Source organism: Antechinus flavipes, chromosome 2 (genome assembly GCF_016432865.1).
Source record: "Antechinus flavipes isolate AdamAnt ecotype Samford, QLD, Australia chromosome 2, AdamAnt_v2, whole genome shotgun sequence".
In the NCBI taxonomy this organism is placed as follows: domain Eukaryota; kingdom Metazoa; phylum Chordata; class Mammalia; order Dasyuromorphia; family Dasyuridae; genus Antechinus; species Antechinus flavipes.
In genome coordinates, this window is record NC_067399.1 from 529,400,544 (window position 1) to 529,420,014 (window position 19,471).

The window sequence follows — 19,471 nt, forward strand, 5'->3', positions numbered from 1 at the left end:
TCATGCTACTTCAAATAATTTTGCATACAAGGTATTTTATTTGCTTATGCCTGATGGCTGTTACAGGCAAATTGCTTCAGCAGGAAAAATATGTAATTTTTTTCTTTCCCTTACCCTTGAATGAAATGTTACTGTTTAACTAGTGCATTCTAATGGAATCTCTGTAATGATCTTTTTATAGATGCTGCAGCTATTTTGAGGGACATTACATGCCTATTGTTTTATTTTTGGATGTTTAACTAATAATTTGAGAAAATGAATATTGAGTACAATGTTTCTAGAGTTGATAATTTCCCAGAGCCTTTCCTTTTTTGGGGATGACTTCCTTTTGCCTATCAGATGAAGTCCAGGTTCTCTTCCTGCCCTTCAAGACCTCTGTGATATCACTCAGAATCACAAAGATTTGAGTGACAATCTAGTCCAACCTATACTTGATCAACAAACTTCCTTACTACATTCTTAGCTTGTGGTAATACAGCCTTTGCTTAGAGACTTTAATTTACCTCCTGAGGGCAGCCCTAATAATTACGAAGTTTTTCCTTATAGTAAACTTAATTTTCCTTCCTCCTAACACTTTTAATTCTAGCCCCCAGTCCAAATATTAAGTTTAAATCCTTTTCCATATCCCTGTCTTTTAGGTTCTTAGCTATCATGTTTTTCTGATCCTTCTGTTCTTCAGGCTAAATCTTTTTATTCAATTCAAAAAACATTCATAAAGCATCAAAAGTGAGCCAATCATTCTGTGAAATAAAAACAAAAACAAAATCACCCCTGCCTTCAAGGAACTTATGTTCCATTTAGAAACTTCCTTTTACTGATCTTCATATGGTGTGGACTGGAGGCCCTTATTCTGCTTTTAATATCCAGCTTTTCAGTAAGTCTTCTAGTAAGCATTGATAAGCCTTCAGCTTGTCATTATCCTTTCTAAAATGCATTCCCAAGAACTGAACTCAGAATTCCAGATGTAGTCTGACTAGAGCTGAGTACAATAGCACTATCACCTCTAACCCTGGATGTTACTTTTCTCTTTAATACAACCTAAATTTTCATTGGCTTTTTTGATTGCCTTAACACATTATTAATTTATTTAACTTAGAGTCCATTTTGACCCCTAAAAATTTATCTAACCATAGCTTCCCCTTTTTGTATTTATAAAATTAATTTCATGAACCCAGTATCAAACTCCATATTTATCTCTATTAAGTTATATTTTATTAGATTCAGCCCAACTTTCTGGATTCAGATTGTTAGCTATCTTTTCTAACTTGATGATAAAGTCAAACTGTTGTCTAACCATAGCTTTCCCTTCTTATATTTGTAAAGTCAATTTCATGAACCTAATTATTAAAATGTATTATTATTATTATTAAATATAACATAATTTATATTATATATGCTATAATTATATTATATATTTACATATAATATAATTAATTATAATTTAATTACTAAAATAAATGTTTGACAATTACACCAGTTCTGGATACATTTCATTATATGCTCATTAAGCCCATTAGATCTTGCCATCTTGTCCACCAAAATAGATGAAGTATTTTCCAGCAGTGTGCTATCTAAGTAAATGCTGTTTTTAACCTTTCCTGAATCTATTCACAAGCTTCCTATCCAACCATATTTTTCACTAGCTTCAAATACAAACTCCAGTTACATTAGTTTCCTTCCTGTATCTTAAAAACATTCCTTTTTACCTCTCTGCATTTAATCATGCCTTTGTTCCCACTGCTAAATCTATTTCCTATCATTTTTCAAGGCCTACTTCAAAAACTTTGTTCCTTCTTCTTGAAACCTTTCTCCAGTAGGTGCAACCTATATCAATTTCTGCCTTTCTTAGGCACTGATGATGCTGCCTCAAGTTCTTGTCACTTGAATTTGTATTCATTATGTTATTTGATTACATGTAATTTTATTGTTTTTTGTTCATGTATATATTTTAACTTTCCACCAAGACTAAAAACTTTCTAGGAACAGAGACTATATTATTTACTTTCTTTTTGTACTTAAAATGGTGTCTTGGATGATGCTAAACTCATATCAGCCCCTGCCTAAATACATGTTGTGTTTCACTGAGGACCCTGAATTTGGAAATATGTTTTCTTTATTGAGCAAAATTTTAAGTGATGAAAATCTTTTGTGGTTTTAATTAAGGTCTATCCCCTCCCCTACATTAGCAGTTAAATTTTTAAAGCATGTTATATTTTTAAAAGTAAAAATAATTTAATCTCTTTGATATATCTTAATATGTTCAATCCTAACTGCATTAACTGCCCAGTTAGGTAAACCTTAGCAACTTTGACAATGATTTTATTTTTCATGTTCTGTCACTTATGGGTAAAATGTGCAAGACCTGTAAAACAATGCCAGATTTTCATGTTCCTTATTAAATAGCTAAGATTTAACCAATAACTTATTATATTTATCTTAATGACATGTTAATTAATGAAACATATTTGTAAAAAGTAGTTTAGAAAGAATCAAACATAGAGGCCTGGTAAGTTTCACAATTAAGTAATATTCCTTTTGTCCACTAAAATATAAACGTTTATAGTATATAATAACCATCTTTCCAATAACTTAATGATGCAAATAATGTATTGGCATTGTAAAACAATTCAATTTTTAAAATAAAACTGGTATTTTGAACTTTTTAGGAATTTAAAAAAAACTTTTTTTGGGGGGGGGTTTCTCTTGGTAGCATTTCCAGAAGTTGACAGTATTGCATATAATTACAAATGATTTTGTAATTTGTATATGTTGGTTTTTAATTTTCATGATTCTCACCTTCCTGATAATATTGCTAAAAATTAATTCAATTTCCCTGAGGATAATACTACTATGGAGTGGGAAGGTGGGTCAGAAATATAAAATGAAGTCATTTTGGAACTGATCTTCAAGGTCCCTTTCAGCTTTTAGTTTCAGCAATTAATTGAAATAAAAATGTATTTTAATTTCATTCCTAAGTATGTTTTATGCCTATGTAGACAATCAAAAGTTGACAGCAATTTGAAAATTTCGATTCAGTAAGGGAATAAGTTTGGGTATCTTTTACTCGTTCCTTTGTCTCCCTTAGTACAAGAATTTTGACTCTCGTAGCTTAGTAAGAAGATACCAAGAGATTTTTTTAAAAATTAATTTGTTTTTTACTTTTGTTACTAGTGATATAGACTAAAACGAAAATTTATGGATAGAAGAGAAAGTTAGGAAGGGCAAAATGACTGAATCATTTAAAAATTGGTGCTATATTCTGTTATATATCTTAGGATATTTCAGGCATTTCCTCATTTTGTGGCTGCTTTTTAAATTTTTTTATTTTTTAGTGAATGGCAGAATGGTATTTGTTTGAAATGTTAATGTAGTTCAATAGCATTCCCAATTCTGTGCTGCCAAGTAATTAATTATGTGAGACAGGAGTACCAAACTGTTAGTTATAAAAGGCAACATTTTCTTTAAATTTAAACCATTTACTGAGAGTGACTTTTAGCATCCCACAAATGAATTTAATTTTGCTATATTTTTTGTATCTCCAACATTAGACACTCAAATGCAAGACTTTTCTTTTGTTTTCTCTCAGTAATTGCCTTTCTTCCATTGATTCCAACTTGGCATTTGTCCTCACAATGTTCCTATCTTTTTTCTACCTTCATGGTCTGACATCTTTTGTGTCCAGATGGATTTCCTATCATTTTTGATGTGTTACTGTACTAGAAAGTGGATTCATGGTTTTGTGACCTGAGGTAGATAGAATTGTAAGTATAGAGCCAAAGGCAAATAAATTCATCCCAGCTCTAGTGGAAAGCCTTCTTTATATTAGATTGTTCCTAAAAAGTTTCATGTGAATCAAATTTGTTTTCATTTTAAATGCAACTTTTAAAAATCATCACACAAAGAAAAGAAAGAAGATAGCATGAATGAAAACTCTTAAAAAATACCAAAGAAAGCAAAAATAAATTCATAAGAATAGAGAGACAAATGGACAGTTCTGAAACTGTCATGTTAAATTTAATATATACTTTAAAAAATTTAGATATATATTGTAGATTTGTTGTTTAATATCCAATTTTCTTTTCTATATTTTGTGTAAGGAAAGATTCATGTTTTTGATATTTTCAAGTTCGTGATAAAAAAATTTTTTTTAAATGAAAACAAACCTCAAATCCTTTAGGTGAATTTCCTAATTAAAAAGAAACTCTCTAATGAATCCTTTAGTACTTTGGCACTACTCTTCCCTTTAAGCTTCATCTTGAAACTAAACATATTTAATTGGAATTTAACATGTTACATCAGTTCTTTGAAGAAATTTAGTATTAAAGGATTTTTCCAATAACTACTTTGCTCTTCTAATTTGATCAAAGAAATATTTTTGGATGGTATTTTTCTTGGACAGTGTGGCAAAGGAATCCACTTTACTTTTTAATTATACCATGACACAATAAACTAAACTGGGGGATATTTCATAGAAAGTAAGGGCACAATTCTTGATATGACTTAAATGACTCCTAGGTTTTAGTTCTTTATTGTTTTCTTTTTAAGTCTTGCTTCCTATCTGCCCTTTCTATTCCCAAATCCAGAAATAGATATAGCAACTATACCAAGAGATTTGACTTCATTGTCTAACAATCAATGATATGTTTTTGTATCAAATTATTTTCTTTTGTTTTATAGGAAAAACGTCAGAGAGAGGCTCATTTCCTTTGTACAGCAGAGACACGGGATTACCGGGCTGTCAAGTAAGTTTAGTGAATGCAAGAGGGAAGTGGGATGATTTTTTTCCCCCAGTGGATAAATAAAGGCTTCAATAGTGAAGGAAGTAAAGATTTATTCAATTTGTTTCTTTATTCTTTTCTTATTTAATTTATGGCTGAATATGGTTGTTATTTAGCAATTAAACACACTTTGTTTAAAGCCACTCTCTATGTTTAAAGAGCCACTCTCTCCTGACTCAACAAGCTTTCTCTCCTTTTTCTATCTTCATAGAATTCTTAGAGTTCTATCTTGACATTACTTCTACTAAGTATCAGTTTCCCCATTTCCTAGAACTCGGACCTTTTTTCTAGATGTAGCCTTACATTTCAATCTTTACTTTCTACCACAAACCACTACTTACTGCTACAAAATGTGAAATAATTGCTTATAAAATGAAGCCTGTAATTTTAGATATTTTTATTTCAGTCTTCAAAATAGTTTTCAAGAGCATTTAAGTGTTTTATTTGATTTGATTTTAAGTGATTGATTTGATTTGATGTGTATAGGATCCCCCTATAGTTCTTAAGAGTTCTCCTTTTTTCTTCTAATAAGTATTTATTAAGTGACTACTATAGGCTTGGTAATGTGCTAAGCCATTTACTAATGTTATCTCACTTAATCCTAATGACACCTTACCTACTTTCTACTGTTTCCTATGTTATTTCTCTAAGAGAGCTTAATATGCTGAGCTGTCCTGCAGAAAGATTTCTATCAAATTCAAACCTAAAGTTAAAGGTGGGAAAAAGGAAAATGAAATTTGGAAAGGGGGGGTGGGCAAGCTGTCTAATTTTCTTCAGATCTAACCTGACATTTTTTAGGATTACAAATTTAGAACTGGAAGTTACCTTAAAAGTTGTTTAGTCCAATGTCCTCATTTTGCAGATAAACTATAGAGGTAAAATGGCAAAAAAAGATAAACAAAAAAATGGGCACTCAATGATCTATAATTTTAGGAATGCATATACAAAGAATGCCAGTGAACCTGAAAAAGCCATAGTTATTTCTTAAATATAGCCCTATACCTAGTGAGTTGCAGACCTAATCCTTGAATGTAAGTCCTTTGATTCTGAATTTAATATTCTTTCCAGTGTGCTATGAATTTCTCAGTGTGCATAAATATGAGTTTATACAGGTATATAAACATGTGGTTAAAATAATTTCTGAATTAAATGTGTAATTTTCTCTATCAGTTTAAATTTTTTTTTGTATTTGCTGATAATGGCAATGATGGACTTATACTTGTGTTCACAAAGTGCTTTATGATAATTCCTTAATGTATAATGGATTAGTCATTTCCTGTTAGAGAAATCAATGGATTTTTGCATTTTTCTTTTACAGAGGGACAGAGAGTTTATATGATTAACTCGGTTATTATAGCTCACAAGAAGAGCAGTACTAGAACTCAGAGCCTTCCAGTTTCTTTTTTAGGATCTTTTAATCTCTGAAATTGAAATAATGCTCTTTTGAGCTAAAAATGTACCAGCTTTAATAAACACCTAATAAATGTCTAATAATAAATACTTATTAGAAGAAAAAAGGAGAACTTTTTTTTTTTTTTTTTTTTTTTTTTTTTTAGGTGGATCCTATACACAATATGCATAAAACTGCAACACTCTCTGTCATTGGTCAGATTTGAACAGAAATTGCTAGTTAAGTAGAATTATCAGGTATTTCTGTGATTTGTGGTTGATATGAGACCTCCATCACTATAATTGAATTCTATAATATGAATGAATTCAGTAAACGAACACCTTTGCTATCTGAGGTAAGCCATGAACTAGTGATCCTAGGCTTAGTTTTTAATCTAACCATTATCTGGTTCCCAATATATGAAGATCATTTAACTACTCATATTTTCTTCACCTTTGCAAAATAGATCAAAAACCTTTACATATAATCTTGGAAAGAAAAATTAATAAAAATGAAACTTAAAAAATATCTTAAATACAAAATACCATACATATTACAGCCATATGCTACTAATGTATTATATGCTTGGATTCCAGCTGTTTGATTACCTTTTAGGGTAGGGACAATTTGTTTTTAAGCCTATGGGATATTTTTATTTTAAAGTTATTATGGCATTTGAGTCTATAGCCAGTAGCACTTTTTATGTCTATATATGTGTGCACATGGTAAATATTTCTCCACTTATGTATAAATACAAAATTGCAGTGAAGCCTCATTTTATATTTTCTTTTCTGAATGATATCAAATAAGTACATTTATTTGTACTAGTCAAATAGTACCTATTTGGTACTAGAATGATGGTGAGACTTTTTACCTATTGAGACAAAATTTTATTTTATCAAGATTCTAGCTTTGGGTCTAATATAAAAGACAAACTATATTTGACAAGTGGCAATGTTAGTCATTGACCAATTGACCAATTTATTCCCCCCATTCCCCAGGCTAGTTAATGAATTCACAGAATGGAGAAGATAACAGAGTTTAGGTGTTAATATGTTTAAATGAAGTTTAAAAAATTATATCTACACTCAGTCACTCCTTTACAAATTGTGCTCCCTAATGGAATTTAAGAGAAATAATCTTTGCTTAGCTAGTGATTTGCCACGCTTCTGGTGGTCCTTAAAAACAAGTCTTTCCAGGTCTGAAAGACAATTGAGAGAGTTGAGACAAGAAGCAGTTTTGTGGAATGTGACCTTTGCACCTTTATCAGAGAGTTTCTGGGGAAGGAGATAATAACCTTGCTATTCCCTCACTCTCCTCAATCTCAGTAACTTGCATTCCTTGAGGAAAAGATATTAAATTCAGCAAGGAATAGAGAGGAAGGATTTGGGCAGAACAGGAAGCATCCTGAAAGGGGCTGACCTTTGGTATCAGAACAGAAATCTGGCTATGTATTCAAATTCTCTGCATTTGGGTGTTAAACTGCAGAGAGAAGCAGACCCAGAGACCTCAGGCAAACAGCTCATGCAGCAGAACTGTGGGTCCAATTGATACTCAACACAACAAGAGGCATGAGTTGTCTTGGCTATATATGTTACTTGCGTTTACCTCATTACCACTCCTAAGTTTGTGCTTACTTTTCCCACTGACATTATATTTGTAAAGGAATGAGCCCCGGGTTTATGGGAGAAATGTCGTTTAGCTACTTTTCTTACTACATATAATGGTGATTGCATTTACTTTGAGCTATTTGTGTCTCCTGAATGATTCTTAAAGACAAACCAAAAAAATGGGCACTCAATGATCTATAATTTTAGGGATACATATACAAAGAATGCCAGTGAACCTGAACAAGCAATAGTTATTTCTTGAATATACAACCTAAATCCTGAGAATACTAAGTTGGATAAGTACCTTCAGGTAGAGTGCTGCATAGTAATAAAAATTATATCAGCTTTTAGTTATTTAGGAGTTTATGGGCACAATTTTCTTGTCATTAGACAATTATTTAGTTGTTCATTAAACCCTCCAACACATGGGAATGAAAAAGAAATGAATTTCAAATCAATGAATTTTAACTGTTAAATAATGGGAATTTATTTAACAAAATGAAATTTAGGGATAGCATGGACTCCAGTTATTCACTACATCACAATATATAAACAAGATCTGACTATGGCTATAAAAAATTATTTATGTCCACCAAAATTTCTAGTAGCCTATAAACTGGTAACCATACTCATGTTTCCCTCTTTTTCATAATTACCATTTTTCTTTTGTTTTATCACCTATCTTTACTTAACTAAGACATCATCAAACATGTTCAAATCCCCCCACAAAGAGAAATCACTATGAAAGCCAAGCAGAATAAGGGTAAACTGTTAATTTAATTTTGACTGGATGCACTGCTTGCTTTCTTTAATGTAGATATATGTTTATTTCCATGAAATTGAATTCATTCAATAATAATTCTGATGTTCACAGGAAAATCACACTGTACTGAACAATTCTCTATCTGTTCAACAGGTTGTCAATTTTCTTGTTGATGAAAGCATGTTGTACTCTATTTCTTACATCTATTAGTATCTACACAGTACATTTTATCAATGTTAGAGGCTACTTTGAGACCACTGTTGACAACACATAGAAATAAATGAGGACATTTTGATAATTGTGTATTCAGACATCACTATTTTTGTTTTTTTTCTTCCTTTTTCTTATGAATAAAAGTTTAGAAAAAATAACTGGTTAGATGTTCTCATAAGAAAAAAAATTTTTTTCCAGTGAAGATGTTAGGTGATGCCATAGTACACAGATCTCAAAGGATGAAGTCAGCAAGACTTGAATTCAAACTCAGTCTCAGACACTAATGGTGTAACCTCTGGACAAATCACCTAACTAGGAATAATATTAGCACCTACATCCCAGAACCGTTGTAAAGATCAAATAAGATTATTTTTATATAGTGCTTGGCACATAGTAGGTGTTCAATAAATTCTCATTTCCTTCCAGTAAATTTTCTTGTTTTATCCATGCCTCATTTATTTAATACATGGAACCCCTTTGTATCATTAAGAAACTTTTAAATTTTAACTATAGAGTCGGCATGAGTACTAGCCTTTACCTAGTAGCCCAATACAGCCTCTCCTAATTAAGAAAGCAAGATCCTGTGATTTCTCCTTTTCTGCTGCACAGATATTACAAGCAAAGCTTTATTTATACCTAAACTACTGAGCTCTCTTTGATATTCCAACTGACAGACAATTGCAGTAGTTTAAAGCAACAACAACAACAAAACTGTAGACTTTCATGTTTCAGTTAATTTAGATCAGGGTAATTAAGAAAATGGTAAATATTTTCCAAATAAATCATTGTAATATTTAAGTAATTTGTAAAATTGATGTTTCTTTTAGAAACTGTATCATGTTCATTACTCTTGTCTTTATGTCAGTGGCCTGCATTGGAAAGCACAGAGGCCATATATTCACATTTTGTATGAGAGGGGCAGAGTTTTTGCTGAAGCAAAATGATTATGAGTTTTTGGGTATCAAAAGGTTTGTTTCAAATTCTAGTTAATGGATTTAATTGTGTCAGTATCAGACTAAATCAAAGAATCTGAGAATGGGACCTCAAATGCCATGCAGTCTAACCTGTACCTGAATAAGAATTTCCTTACAATTCTCCTGATCCAGTACCATTAGTAAATGAAAGCCATTACTTCTTAAGAGATTTTCAAGTGGCTATTACTGCTAGGCAGCATTTGGAGTGGAAAGAATCGTGGATCTGAATTCAGATTTCAACTCTGCCACTTAATGTCTATATAATGCTGAGCAAGTCATCTAACCTCTGCTAGATGAGGTTAAATTAAGTTAAAATGGGGTCACTGGACTAAATTATCCATAGGTTCTATAACTCTAACACTAACAATTTGTTATTTTTGTTCCTGGTTCTACCTTTTAGAACTAATAACAAAACCCAAACTCTCCTCCTTCATTCTCACATACTCCTCCCCAACAAATGAACTACTTAATTTGAGTCAGTGTTATAATGTATTGGAGAGTATTATTGAATGCTACCTAGTTAGAATTCTACTAGCAAGGAGGAAAACTTTTTGCCCATAATGGGAATTTTTTTTTTGGCTCTAGTACCAGAGGAATGATTGTCAGATTATTATTGATTAACCAAACAGATTTAGAAATGAAATGACTCGTTTTTTTCTTACTTAAAAGATAGGAATGAGATTTTTCCTTTTGAGAAAAAGGAAAGGATCTTCAAACAATTCATGCTTATGAAAACCAAACTATTTCTTCCTCTCAATCAATGAACATTTACTGAGGACTTACTGTGTGACAAGAAGCTGTTTCAGAGTGGATAAAGAAATGGTCTAAAGCCAAAGACTGATTCAAGTCATTTCTAAAACATAATGACTCTGGGCTAGTCATTTAACTTCCCAGTGTTATAGGCATCTCTCCAAGTCTGTAAACTACAGAGAAGGTGCTGACTTGTATTGGTTAAGAGATTTTCCTTTTCCAAAGGTTCCCTGTACCCATGAATTCACAGATCCAGGGTCTTCCCTCTCTTTAACTGTGGAACAAATATTGTGCTGTATCCTGGGAATTCAAAGAGAAAGCAGAAATAATCTCTGCTCTCAAGTGTATATACAAAGATACATCCAAGGAGTTTTTATTAACAGGAACCCACTATAATTTATGGAGGATAGGAGATGAAATGGTTAGACCAGTTTTTCTTTAAAGTCCCTATGGTACCTTTGAAAAGGGTATTATGTTAAAGCAGGGAGTCTTAAAATCAGAGATTATTTCAGTATTCCAAGCAAGAAGTAATAATAATCTATACTATGGTCAGATCATGTGAATAAGGAGAAAAAGATGTATCCAGGATATGTTGTGGAGAAAGAAATGAGCAGATATGGCAGCTGTTCAATGTGTGGAAAGAGTAAAAGTGAAGTGTCAAGGATGTTAGACACTAGGTTCTTAAACCTAGGTGGAAGAGATCTTGGAAGCCAATTAATCCAGTTCTCCTGTTTTAAAAATGAGCAGCCTAGGGTAAGAAGCTAAGTGACTGGCCCAGTGTCACTCAGATAACAAGTATCTAAAATTAGATTTGAACTCCGAACCCAACATTTTATTTACTCTGCTGACCAAGATTCCTAAAAGGAATATAGAGCCTTCAGGTACAGAGGTTTTATTATTATATGCTGTGAGGGGCTCTTTTCTTCCAACTTCAGTCATCTTGTTTCTGGATGCCTTCTAATACATGCCATCCTTTGTATTAAAGAAAGTGAATTTTTATTTTGTTTGTCTTTTTAAAAATACCCACACATACGTATATGCATTCATGTTCTCCATTAGTGTTCATGATCAGAAAAAAGAATATGAAATTTAATTTAAAACTGATATGTAATTAGATGTTTCAGTGGTCATGTATTCTATAAAACTGAAAAAGAGACTTCCCTTAGAAGTTCTCAAGCCTAGAAAGACTGTACTCTTTTTAATACAGATTTTACACAATAAATATTAAAAATATCTTCTAAAGAAAGCCTTATATCAACTTGAGAAGCATCCCCTACTCTTCCATCTCTCTCAGCACACCATATTCAATCAGTTGCCAACTCTTATCATTTCTGCCTGAAAAGCATCTCTTGTTTCTGTCCCTTTCTTACTACTGACCACAAGCATCTTCATTCAGGCCCCTCATCTCTTCCCACTTGGTCTGTTGGAATAGCTTTCTAATTTGTTTTCCTGCCTACACTATCTTACCAAACCTCTTCATCCTCTACAGAATGCCACGTTGATATTTCTGAAGCACAAGACAGACTATTTCATTATCCCTAATCAAAAAGTTCTAGTGGCTCCCTATGGCCCCTAAGATAAAATGTCAACTTTTCTATTAGGCATTTAAATTAATTCACAATCTGGTTCTTGCCTATGTTTCCATAACTGTTATCCTGCTCACACACACACACATATCCCCCCCCTCTCTTTTTTTCTCTCTTTCTCCTCTCTCTCCCTCTTTTCTCTTCGTTGTTTTCTCTCTTCTTTTTCTCTTTCTCCTCTCCTCTCTCCTTGTCTCCTTCTCTCCATCTCTGTCTGTCTCTTCCTCTCCCTATTTTGGCCAAAGTGACCTATTGATGTTCCCTATACCAAGCATTTGGTTTCTTAAAAAACTATGCCTTTGAATATAGGCTGTGCCTTTGGTGGTAGTGTACTTGACCTGGATTTGAGAAAAGTTCAAATTCAGCCTTTCTTTAGCTCCATCTCCCTGAGTAAGTCACTTATCTTTCCTCTGTACAAAGGGAATAATAATAGCATCTACCTCACAGAATTGTTGTAATGAGATAATATTTGTAGTGTTTTGCAAACCTTAAAGTGCCATATGAATGATAGTTATTATTATTGCCTCTTGAACTTCTTAGCTCCCAGCCAGCTCAGCTCAGATGCTGCCTTCTCTTTAACACCTTTCCTAATACTTACCTCAGTTGTTAGCACTCTTTTCAGGAAAATATCATGTACACTTTAAAATATGTAGTAGTATATAGTATTTTAAAATAGTAGGATTTTCCAAGAGATTCACTAACTTTGGGAGGAATCAATCCATTAATAAGCATTTATTAAACATCTGTTTTGTGTCAGGTATTATGCTAAGCACTGAGCTTCACTAAAAAGGACAGAAAGACTGCCTTTGTTCTAACACTTGCCTCCTTAGAACATTAGCTCACACACTGATGAGGAAGATCAACATGAAAATAACTATGTTCAAACATGATATATGCAGCTTTGAGAGAGAATCCACAGACAGAAGGTTTCTTATGGAAGCTGGGATTTTAGTTGTGACTTGAAGGAAGCGGGGAGGTAGAAATGAAGAGGGACAACGTTCTAGTATGGGGAACAGCTGGTGAAAGTGCCCGTATTTAGAGATGGAATAACGTGAGAAAAACAGCAAGGAGATCTTCACCCACAAACTGAGGCTTAAAAAAACCCATTAGATTCCAAGAGATGAGGTACAAATGCTTTCCAAACTTGAGACACAGCCAGTGAGAAAGCAAAAAAAGTGGGGTGATGGAGTATCTGTATGTGAGAACAGCAAAAATTCTCTTTTGATTGGACTTCAGATTACATGGAGTATAGTTATATGTAATATGGATAAAAGCAGTTATGAAAAGCAAATACCAGGGGCAGCTAGGTGGCGCCGTGGATAGAGCCCCAGCCCTGAAATCAGGAGGACCTGAGTTCAAATGTGGTTTCAGACACTTAACACTTCCTAGCTTTGTCACCCTGGGCAAGTAACCTAACCCCAATTGCCTCAGCACCAAAAGAAAAGAAAGAAAAGAAAAAGAAAAAGAAATAAATACCAGAATTTATCCTGGAAATTTTGAAGAGAACAGGAAATATGGTGAAACATGTTTTATTCAACAAACATTTAAGGGCCTACTATGTGCCAGACACCAAAGAAATGCTTTGGTAACAGTACTTTAGCAACTGTGTGGAAGAGTAAATTAGAGTAAAGAGAGATTTGAAGCAGGAAAATCAATTAGGAAGCATTTAGTCCAACTGAGAGATGATGATAGCTTGAACAGGAATGGTGACTATGTGAGTTAAAAGAAGGTGCCGTAAACAAGAAATGCGAAAGTACACATGACAAGATTTGGCAGTGGTTTGAATATGTGGTCACAGAGTTTTTTTTGGTCTTTTTTTTTTTTTTTTTTAAACATTGACTCTGACAGACAAAAGTGATTGGGATAGGAGTTTTTCTTTATCTTTAAAAAGTGGAGAAGAATGTTGCTATATTCTTCATATGAATTTCTATAACATCTGTAGTTGTAGTACTAACAACAGTAATGTTACCTAACATTCTATAGCACTTTTAAGATTTGCAAAATGTTTTTATAAATATTATTTCATTTGATCCCTACAATAACCCTAAAAAGTAAGTATTGCTATTTTCCCCATTTTACAGATGAGGAGGCTAAAACCAGCAGAATTAAGTGATTTGCATAGAATCACACAGCTAACCAATGTCTGAGGCTGGATTTGAATACACATTTTCTTTACTCCATATGTACTCTACCATCTAGCTACCTGTGCAGAGGGAAATATTTATACATACATGGATCTATGCAAGCACATGCATACACAGGTTTTCTTTTTGATGGTCTAAACTTATTTTTAAAGCTCCACTGGCAGGAGTTTTTTTTTAAGTACATATTTTAAAAGTTGCATCTATACATTTATTTGCCATTGTACTCATATTTAAATTCGTGAATTATATGATATAAATGATTAATGATACCATTGAATCCTTTAAAATATGCTCATATATATTTTGAGCAAAAGTATAAAATTTTAAGAAGAACCACTTAGTCAAAAACTACTCAGCCATTCAGAATTTTTTTCCTATAAGGAATTGAACCTGTGCTACTTTTAAAAGCTATCACAGGAAAAATGGAAATGGAACACCTAATATATCTTTCTATCAAGGTCAGAACACTAATTCTTAACTGTGAAACCATTCCTCATGAACATTTTCTAAAAATCAAAATTAAAAGTCATTTGGGAAGCTTTTGTCTATGAAAGTAGAATATAGTGAATTTTTGGAAATACGAAAAGTCAATCTTATTCTTTGATATAATTAAAAGTCTGGCTAATGGTCAAATGATGAGGAAAAGCATAAAAGTAAAAAGATTATTAGATAATGGCAGAAAGATGATACAGAGTAAATAAAGAAGGAAAATGTGTAATGTTAACTCACTTTAGACAAGTGTAATCACATCTGTTGGTTGATGTTGCCCAGCTTAGCCTACATGTTCTATAAACGTGAATTTAGTTGAAGTTACATGTTTGCATTTCCAAGTTTATAAAATAACCAAAAAGTAGGAATTTAATTGATGCCAGTCATTTTTCCACAAAACGTATGATTGCAGAAAGATATAATGGCCTGGAAGCAAACACATGCTGTGTGGCCTTAATTACATTTCACTCAGTCTGTACCAAAAAAAAAGTGTAAAATACTTTATGCTGAAATGATAGATGGATTTTTCACTTAGTTTTGACTGTGACTATTTTTAAAATATTGTACCTTTTGTTAATAAAGATGTTGGCCCTGCACCCTCCATGTGTTGGATCAATAAAAAAAAATTCAATTGCAAAATGATCCATCAATGTTTCCAGTAATATTGCTACACCAGTTTCTTTTTAATGGCCCATCAGTTTTGCTATCGCCATGAAGCTAATGTGAGGTGACTCATTTAGCAACATATTATTACATCATCTGAACATGATGTAAGGCACATCAGGCATTATTAAATTAGCCTGAGTTTTGCAATATGTCAGTAACATTTTATGCACATTAATGGCATAGTTAGTGCTCCTTGTGGGATTTTGTTGAAGGCAAGTCATTTCAAGGTAGATTTTGGACACGATACTATGTAATCTCTAAGATTTTTTTTTCTATCGTCATCATTTTGTGGTTTAGATTTTGGTATTGGTTTGTTTTATATTTTATTGAAGAAGTTTTTCAGTTTTATGAGGAAATAGTCTGAGCAAAATAACAACTGAAACCTCATATCAAAGCATTTTTTTCAAACCCACAGCTTTATTGCTGGGAACCTAGATCATCTTTTTGAAAGGAATGATGCTTCTTTCTTAACTCTTGAGCTTCCTGAGCTTGTTTGGACAGAAATCAGCTATTGTCATTTATCATGATTTTCCCCAATAATTGTCCAGGCTGCTCTCTATAGAGATTAATAACAATAATAAATTAGATGTCCATTGTTTCCTGAGCAGTGCAGGAATCATTCTTCTCTGAGAAAGACAGTTCTGGTGACCACTTCAGCCAAAAGAGTCCCCACGGCTATTTTGTAAATCAGAATTCTGCTATTATTTCTTTCCCTGCATTCTTATGCCCTTTCCTTGAACCTGTGGTTAAATTCATCAAAGAAAATACTGTTTGAGGGATTTTGTTTTCACTTAATAAAAATTAAGATTTGACTTCTATTTCAAAGATCAAGGGAATTTTTCTTAAATAAAGAAGAATATGGCCAAAAACAATGCATAAAAATGTCAGAAGTTCAAGAGTTTTCTGTTCCATTAGATGTTCTCTTCACTTTTATGAAAGGGAGCAGAAAATTAATTCCTTAAACAGATAGGAACCTCTAGGCAAACCAATTTCTGAATAACAAATAGAAGACAGTAAGGAACTACTATCTTAGTGGTGGATTGTACCCTGGGGCATTTATTATAGCCAGATAACAGAAATATACTGGATTGACTTTAAGTAAATGTATTTCCATTTCAGGCAGAGCTCCTTTACTAACCACTGTCGTGCTTACAGTAACTCATTTAGTTTCGACCTCATTTTCTTTTTATATAAATTAAACATAATCATTCTGGCTCCCATCTATCCAGTGACAAAGTAAGGATAAACAAGGGAATATAGGTAGACGTAATGAGTAAAAGTGTTATATTAAATCCAAGTATAACTTTTATGATAATACACAGTTTTCCTGGACTTAATTAGAATGAATATGGTGAAATTGGTCCCCCTAATGGAGAAAAGATAAAGAAATGTTACTGTATTTCCTTCAAACTCAATTCAAGATTCTTATTTCTAGTAATGTGATAGACAATATGACATAATGGATATAATGTTTACCCTCAAGTTGGGAAGATTGAATTCAAATCCTGTCTCAAATATGTATTAGCCATGTGTCTGGTAAAATCACTTAATCTCCTGTAACTCTCTAGAGTAACTCTCTAGAACACCGAGCCATAAATGGAATTCAATCTGCATGGCAGAGTGTTAGAAACATGGTATGAGATCTGAGAAAAAGTAAGTTTCTTGAGGGCTAAGATTTCTTTTTTTTTTTCTTTCCCTCAGTTTATAGTACATACTGGGTACATAATAAATGCTTATTAATTGATTGATTGAGCTTGTGGATGAGAACTTAGAGTCAGGGCCAATTCTTAAAAATCTAAAGATTCTGGATCTGAAATCCTATAGTTTAAATAAACTAAGGTTGTTCAGATCAGATAGTTCAGTATCTAAAGAGGAGTGTTTTATTTCTGGATGAAACTGAAATTATATTCACCTAAATAGAGTTCACACAAAAAAAAATTCAGCTAGTGGGATCTTTGGGGGGATTGAATATGTGTCCATGTTTTTTTAATGGAAAATGATAGATATACAAAATCCTCACCAATTTGAAGAATTAAATAATACAGGAAAAAGAAGATTTGTGTTTTAAATGATTTGGACTAGTTGACCTGAGGTTTTATGATTTTTATGTGATAAACCAGAGGGATTTGGAATGTAGTCATGTTTTATAGAGACAGTGGGAAAAACATTATCTTATATAAAATTCTTACCTCCTCATCTGATTTAATAGAGGGATCAGAAGCATATATAATTACAAAAAGAGTATAACAACAAAGATGGAGGTTCTTGCTGAAAAAAATTTTTTAGAGATTGCTAAGAAATTTCTTTGTTCAATATTTTTCTTCTTTTTTTTTTTAACACAATTTTTGGTGGGTGAAGGGACTCTCTTCAATTGTTGCTTCCATTTTCTCATTTCTACCAATTTCTCAATCCCTTACAAGTAATTTGACTTCTGTCCCATTCAACTGAAACTTCACCTCAAAGGTTACCAGTAAGCTAAATCCAATAGCTTTTTCTCAATGCTCATCCTTTCTAACCTGTCTGTTGCATTTGATACCCTTGATGACCCCCTCCTAAATATTTTCTCTTTATAGACTATAATACTACTCTTTAGTGGTTTTCTTGCTTTATATGACTGATCCTTCTCAGTGTGCTTTTTTGGATCATCATTTAAGCCCTACCTCTATAGATTGTAATATCATGTTTTGTTCTGGGCAATATACTCCCTTTACAGTCTTAGTGGTCTCATCAGTTTCCATGGATCATGACATCATCTCTGTGCAGATAACACCTTCATTCAGCTCGGTCTCTCGATCCTGATCTTTAATCCTCTACTGCTTTCTATTGGATATTTTGAACTGGATATTCCATCAACATCTCAAATCTCTCATGTTCAAAACAAACAACTCTTCTCTCTTTCTCAGGCAAAACCACTTCTCTTCCTATTTTTCCTCTTTCTGTCAAGGACATCCTCAACTTTTATTTACTCAGTTTCATGACATTGGAACCCCCATCTCTTAATTCTTAATGCTCATCTCTTAATTCTCTGTTCCCCAACTACCAACACTTATAATTGACTGTCAGATCATATTGATTCTACCCCAATGGAATTTTTCATATCTATTCTTTTCTTCCCATTCATATGTCTTCATCATTTCTGACTTGGACTATTACAATAGCCTTCTTACTGCTCTTTCCTCTTCTAGCTTCTCTCCATTCCAGTCTGCCCTATGCTAATTTGATTGTGTCTCATTATATTGCCCAGGAATCATCTGCTTCCTTTTGCCTGATCTAATGTAACCTGGCTTTCTATCACTTCTTTTAGTTATCTCTAATTTGAGAACTATCACTTCTTTCTTCCCCCAAAGCTCTCTTGTTTATTCCTGCCTCCATGCCTTTACTTATGCTTTCTTATTTATTCCTCCTACCCTACCTTAAGTTAGATGAGAACTGTGCTTAGTGCTGGGGATACAAAGAAAAGCAAAAATATGGTTCCTTCCCTCAAGGAGATCACATCTTAAGGAAGGAGATAATATACAAATAATTATCTATTAGAAATCTATAGTGTAAAAGAAGGCAATCTCAGAAGGAAACTGTTAGCAGGGTTTTTTCCAAGGGAAGAAAGGGACAGTGGTGAAGAAGGATAGTAACTAGAAAGGATTTCTTGTAAAAGCTAAGAGATGAATCTTGGAAGAAGTCTGGAGATAAAAATGAGGAAGGAAACATACGTGAGACATTCATTGAAAAGATAGAGTGTCAGGAAATGGACTGTCATGTTCAAGCAGCCACAAGAAAAGTCAGCATCATTGGTTGAGAAATCAAGCAAAAGACTATTGCAGTTGTAGTAGATTAGAAGCGAGGCAAGGAGAAACTGTATCAGAGCGGTGATTAAATGAATATATGAACATATAGAAGAATTATTATGAAGGTAGAGATAGGGAGACTGGATAGCAGATTTGATATGTGGGGTGAGTGGAAATGAGGCATCGAGCATAATGCTAAGAGGTTGGGCCTGAGTGACTAGAAAAGTGCATTTTAGAGAAGTTCAAAAAATGGGAAAGATATAATAGTCTGGTTTTCAGATATCCATATTGGTTATTTGAAACTAGAGATCAGAGGAAACATTGGAAGT

The 19,471-nt window shown here is 33.0% G+C and overlaps 1 protein-coding gene across 3 annotated transcripts in view; it reads left to right on the forward strand.

Moving 5' to 3' along the window:
• The window catches only part of TCF12 (transcription factor 12), a 407,755-nt gene that overhangs the window by 280,514 nt on the left and 107,770 nt on the right, over nt 1-19,471 (forward strand). For all 3 annotated transcript variants that reach the window (XM_051980716.1, XM_051980717.1, XM_051980718.1), the window contains exon 6: nt 4,678-4,742. In XM_051980716.1, coding sequence (XP_051836676.1) covers nt 4,678-4,742 — 65 coding nt within the window. The remainder of the gene's footprint in view (nt 1-4,677; nt 4,743-19,471) is intronic.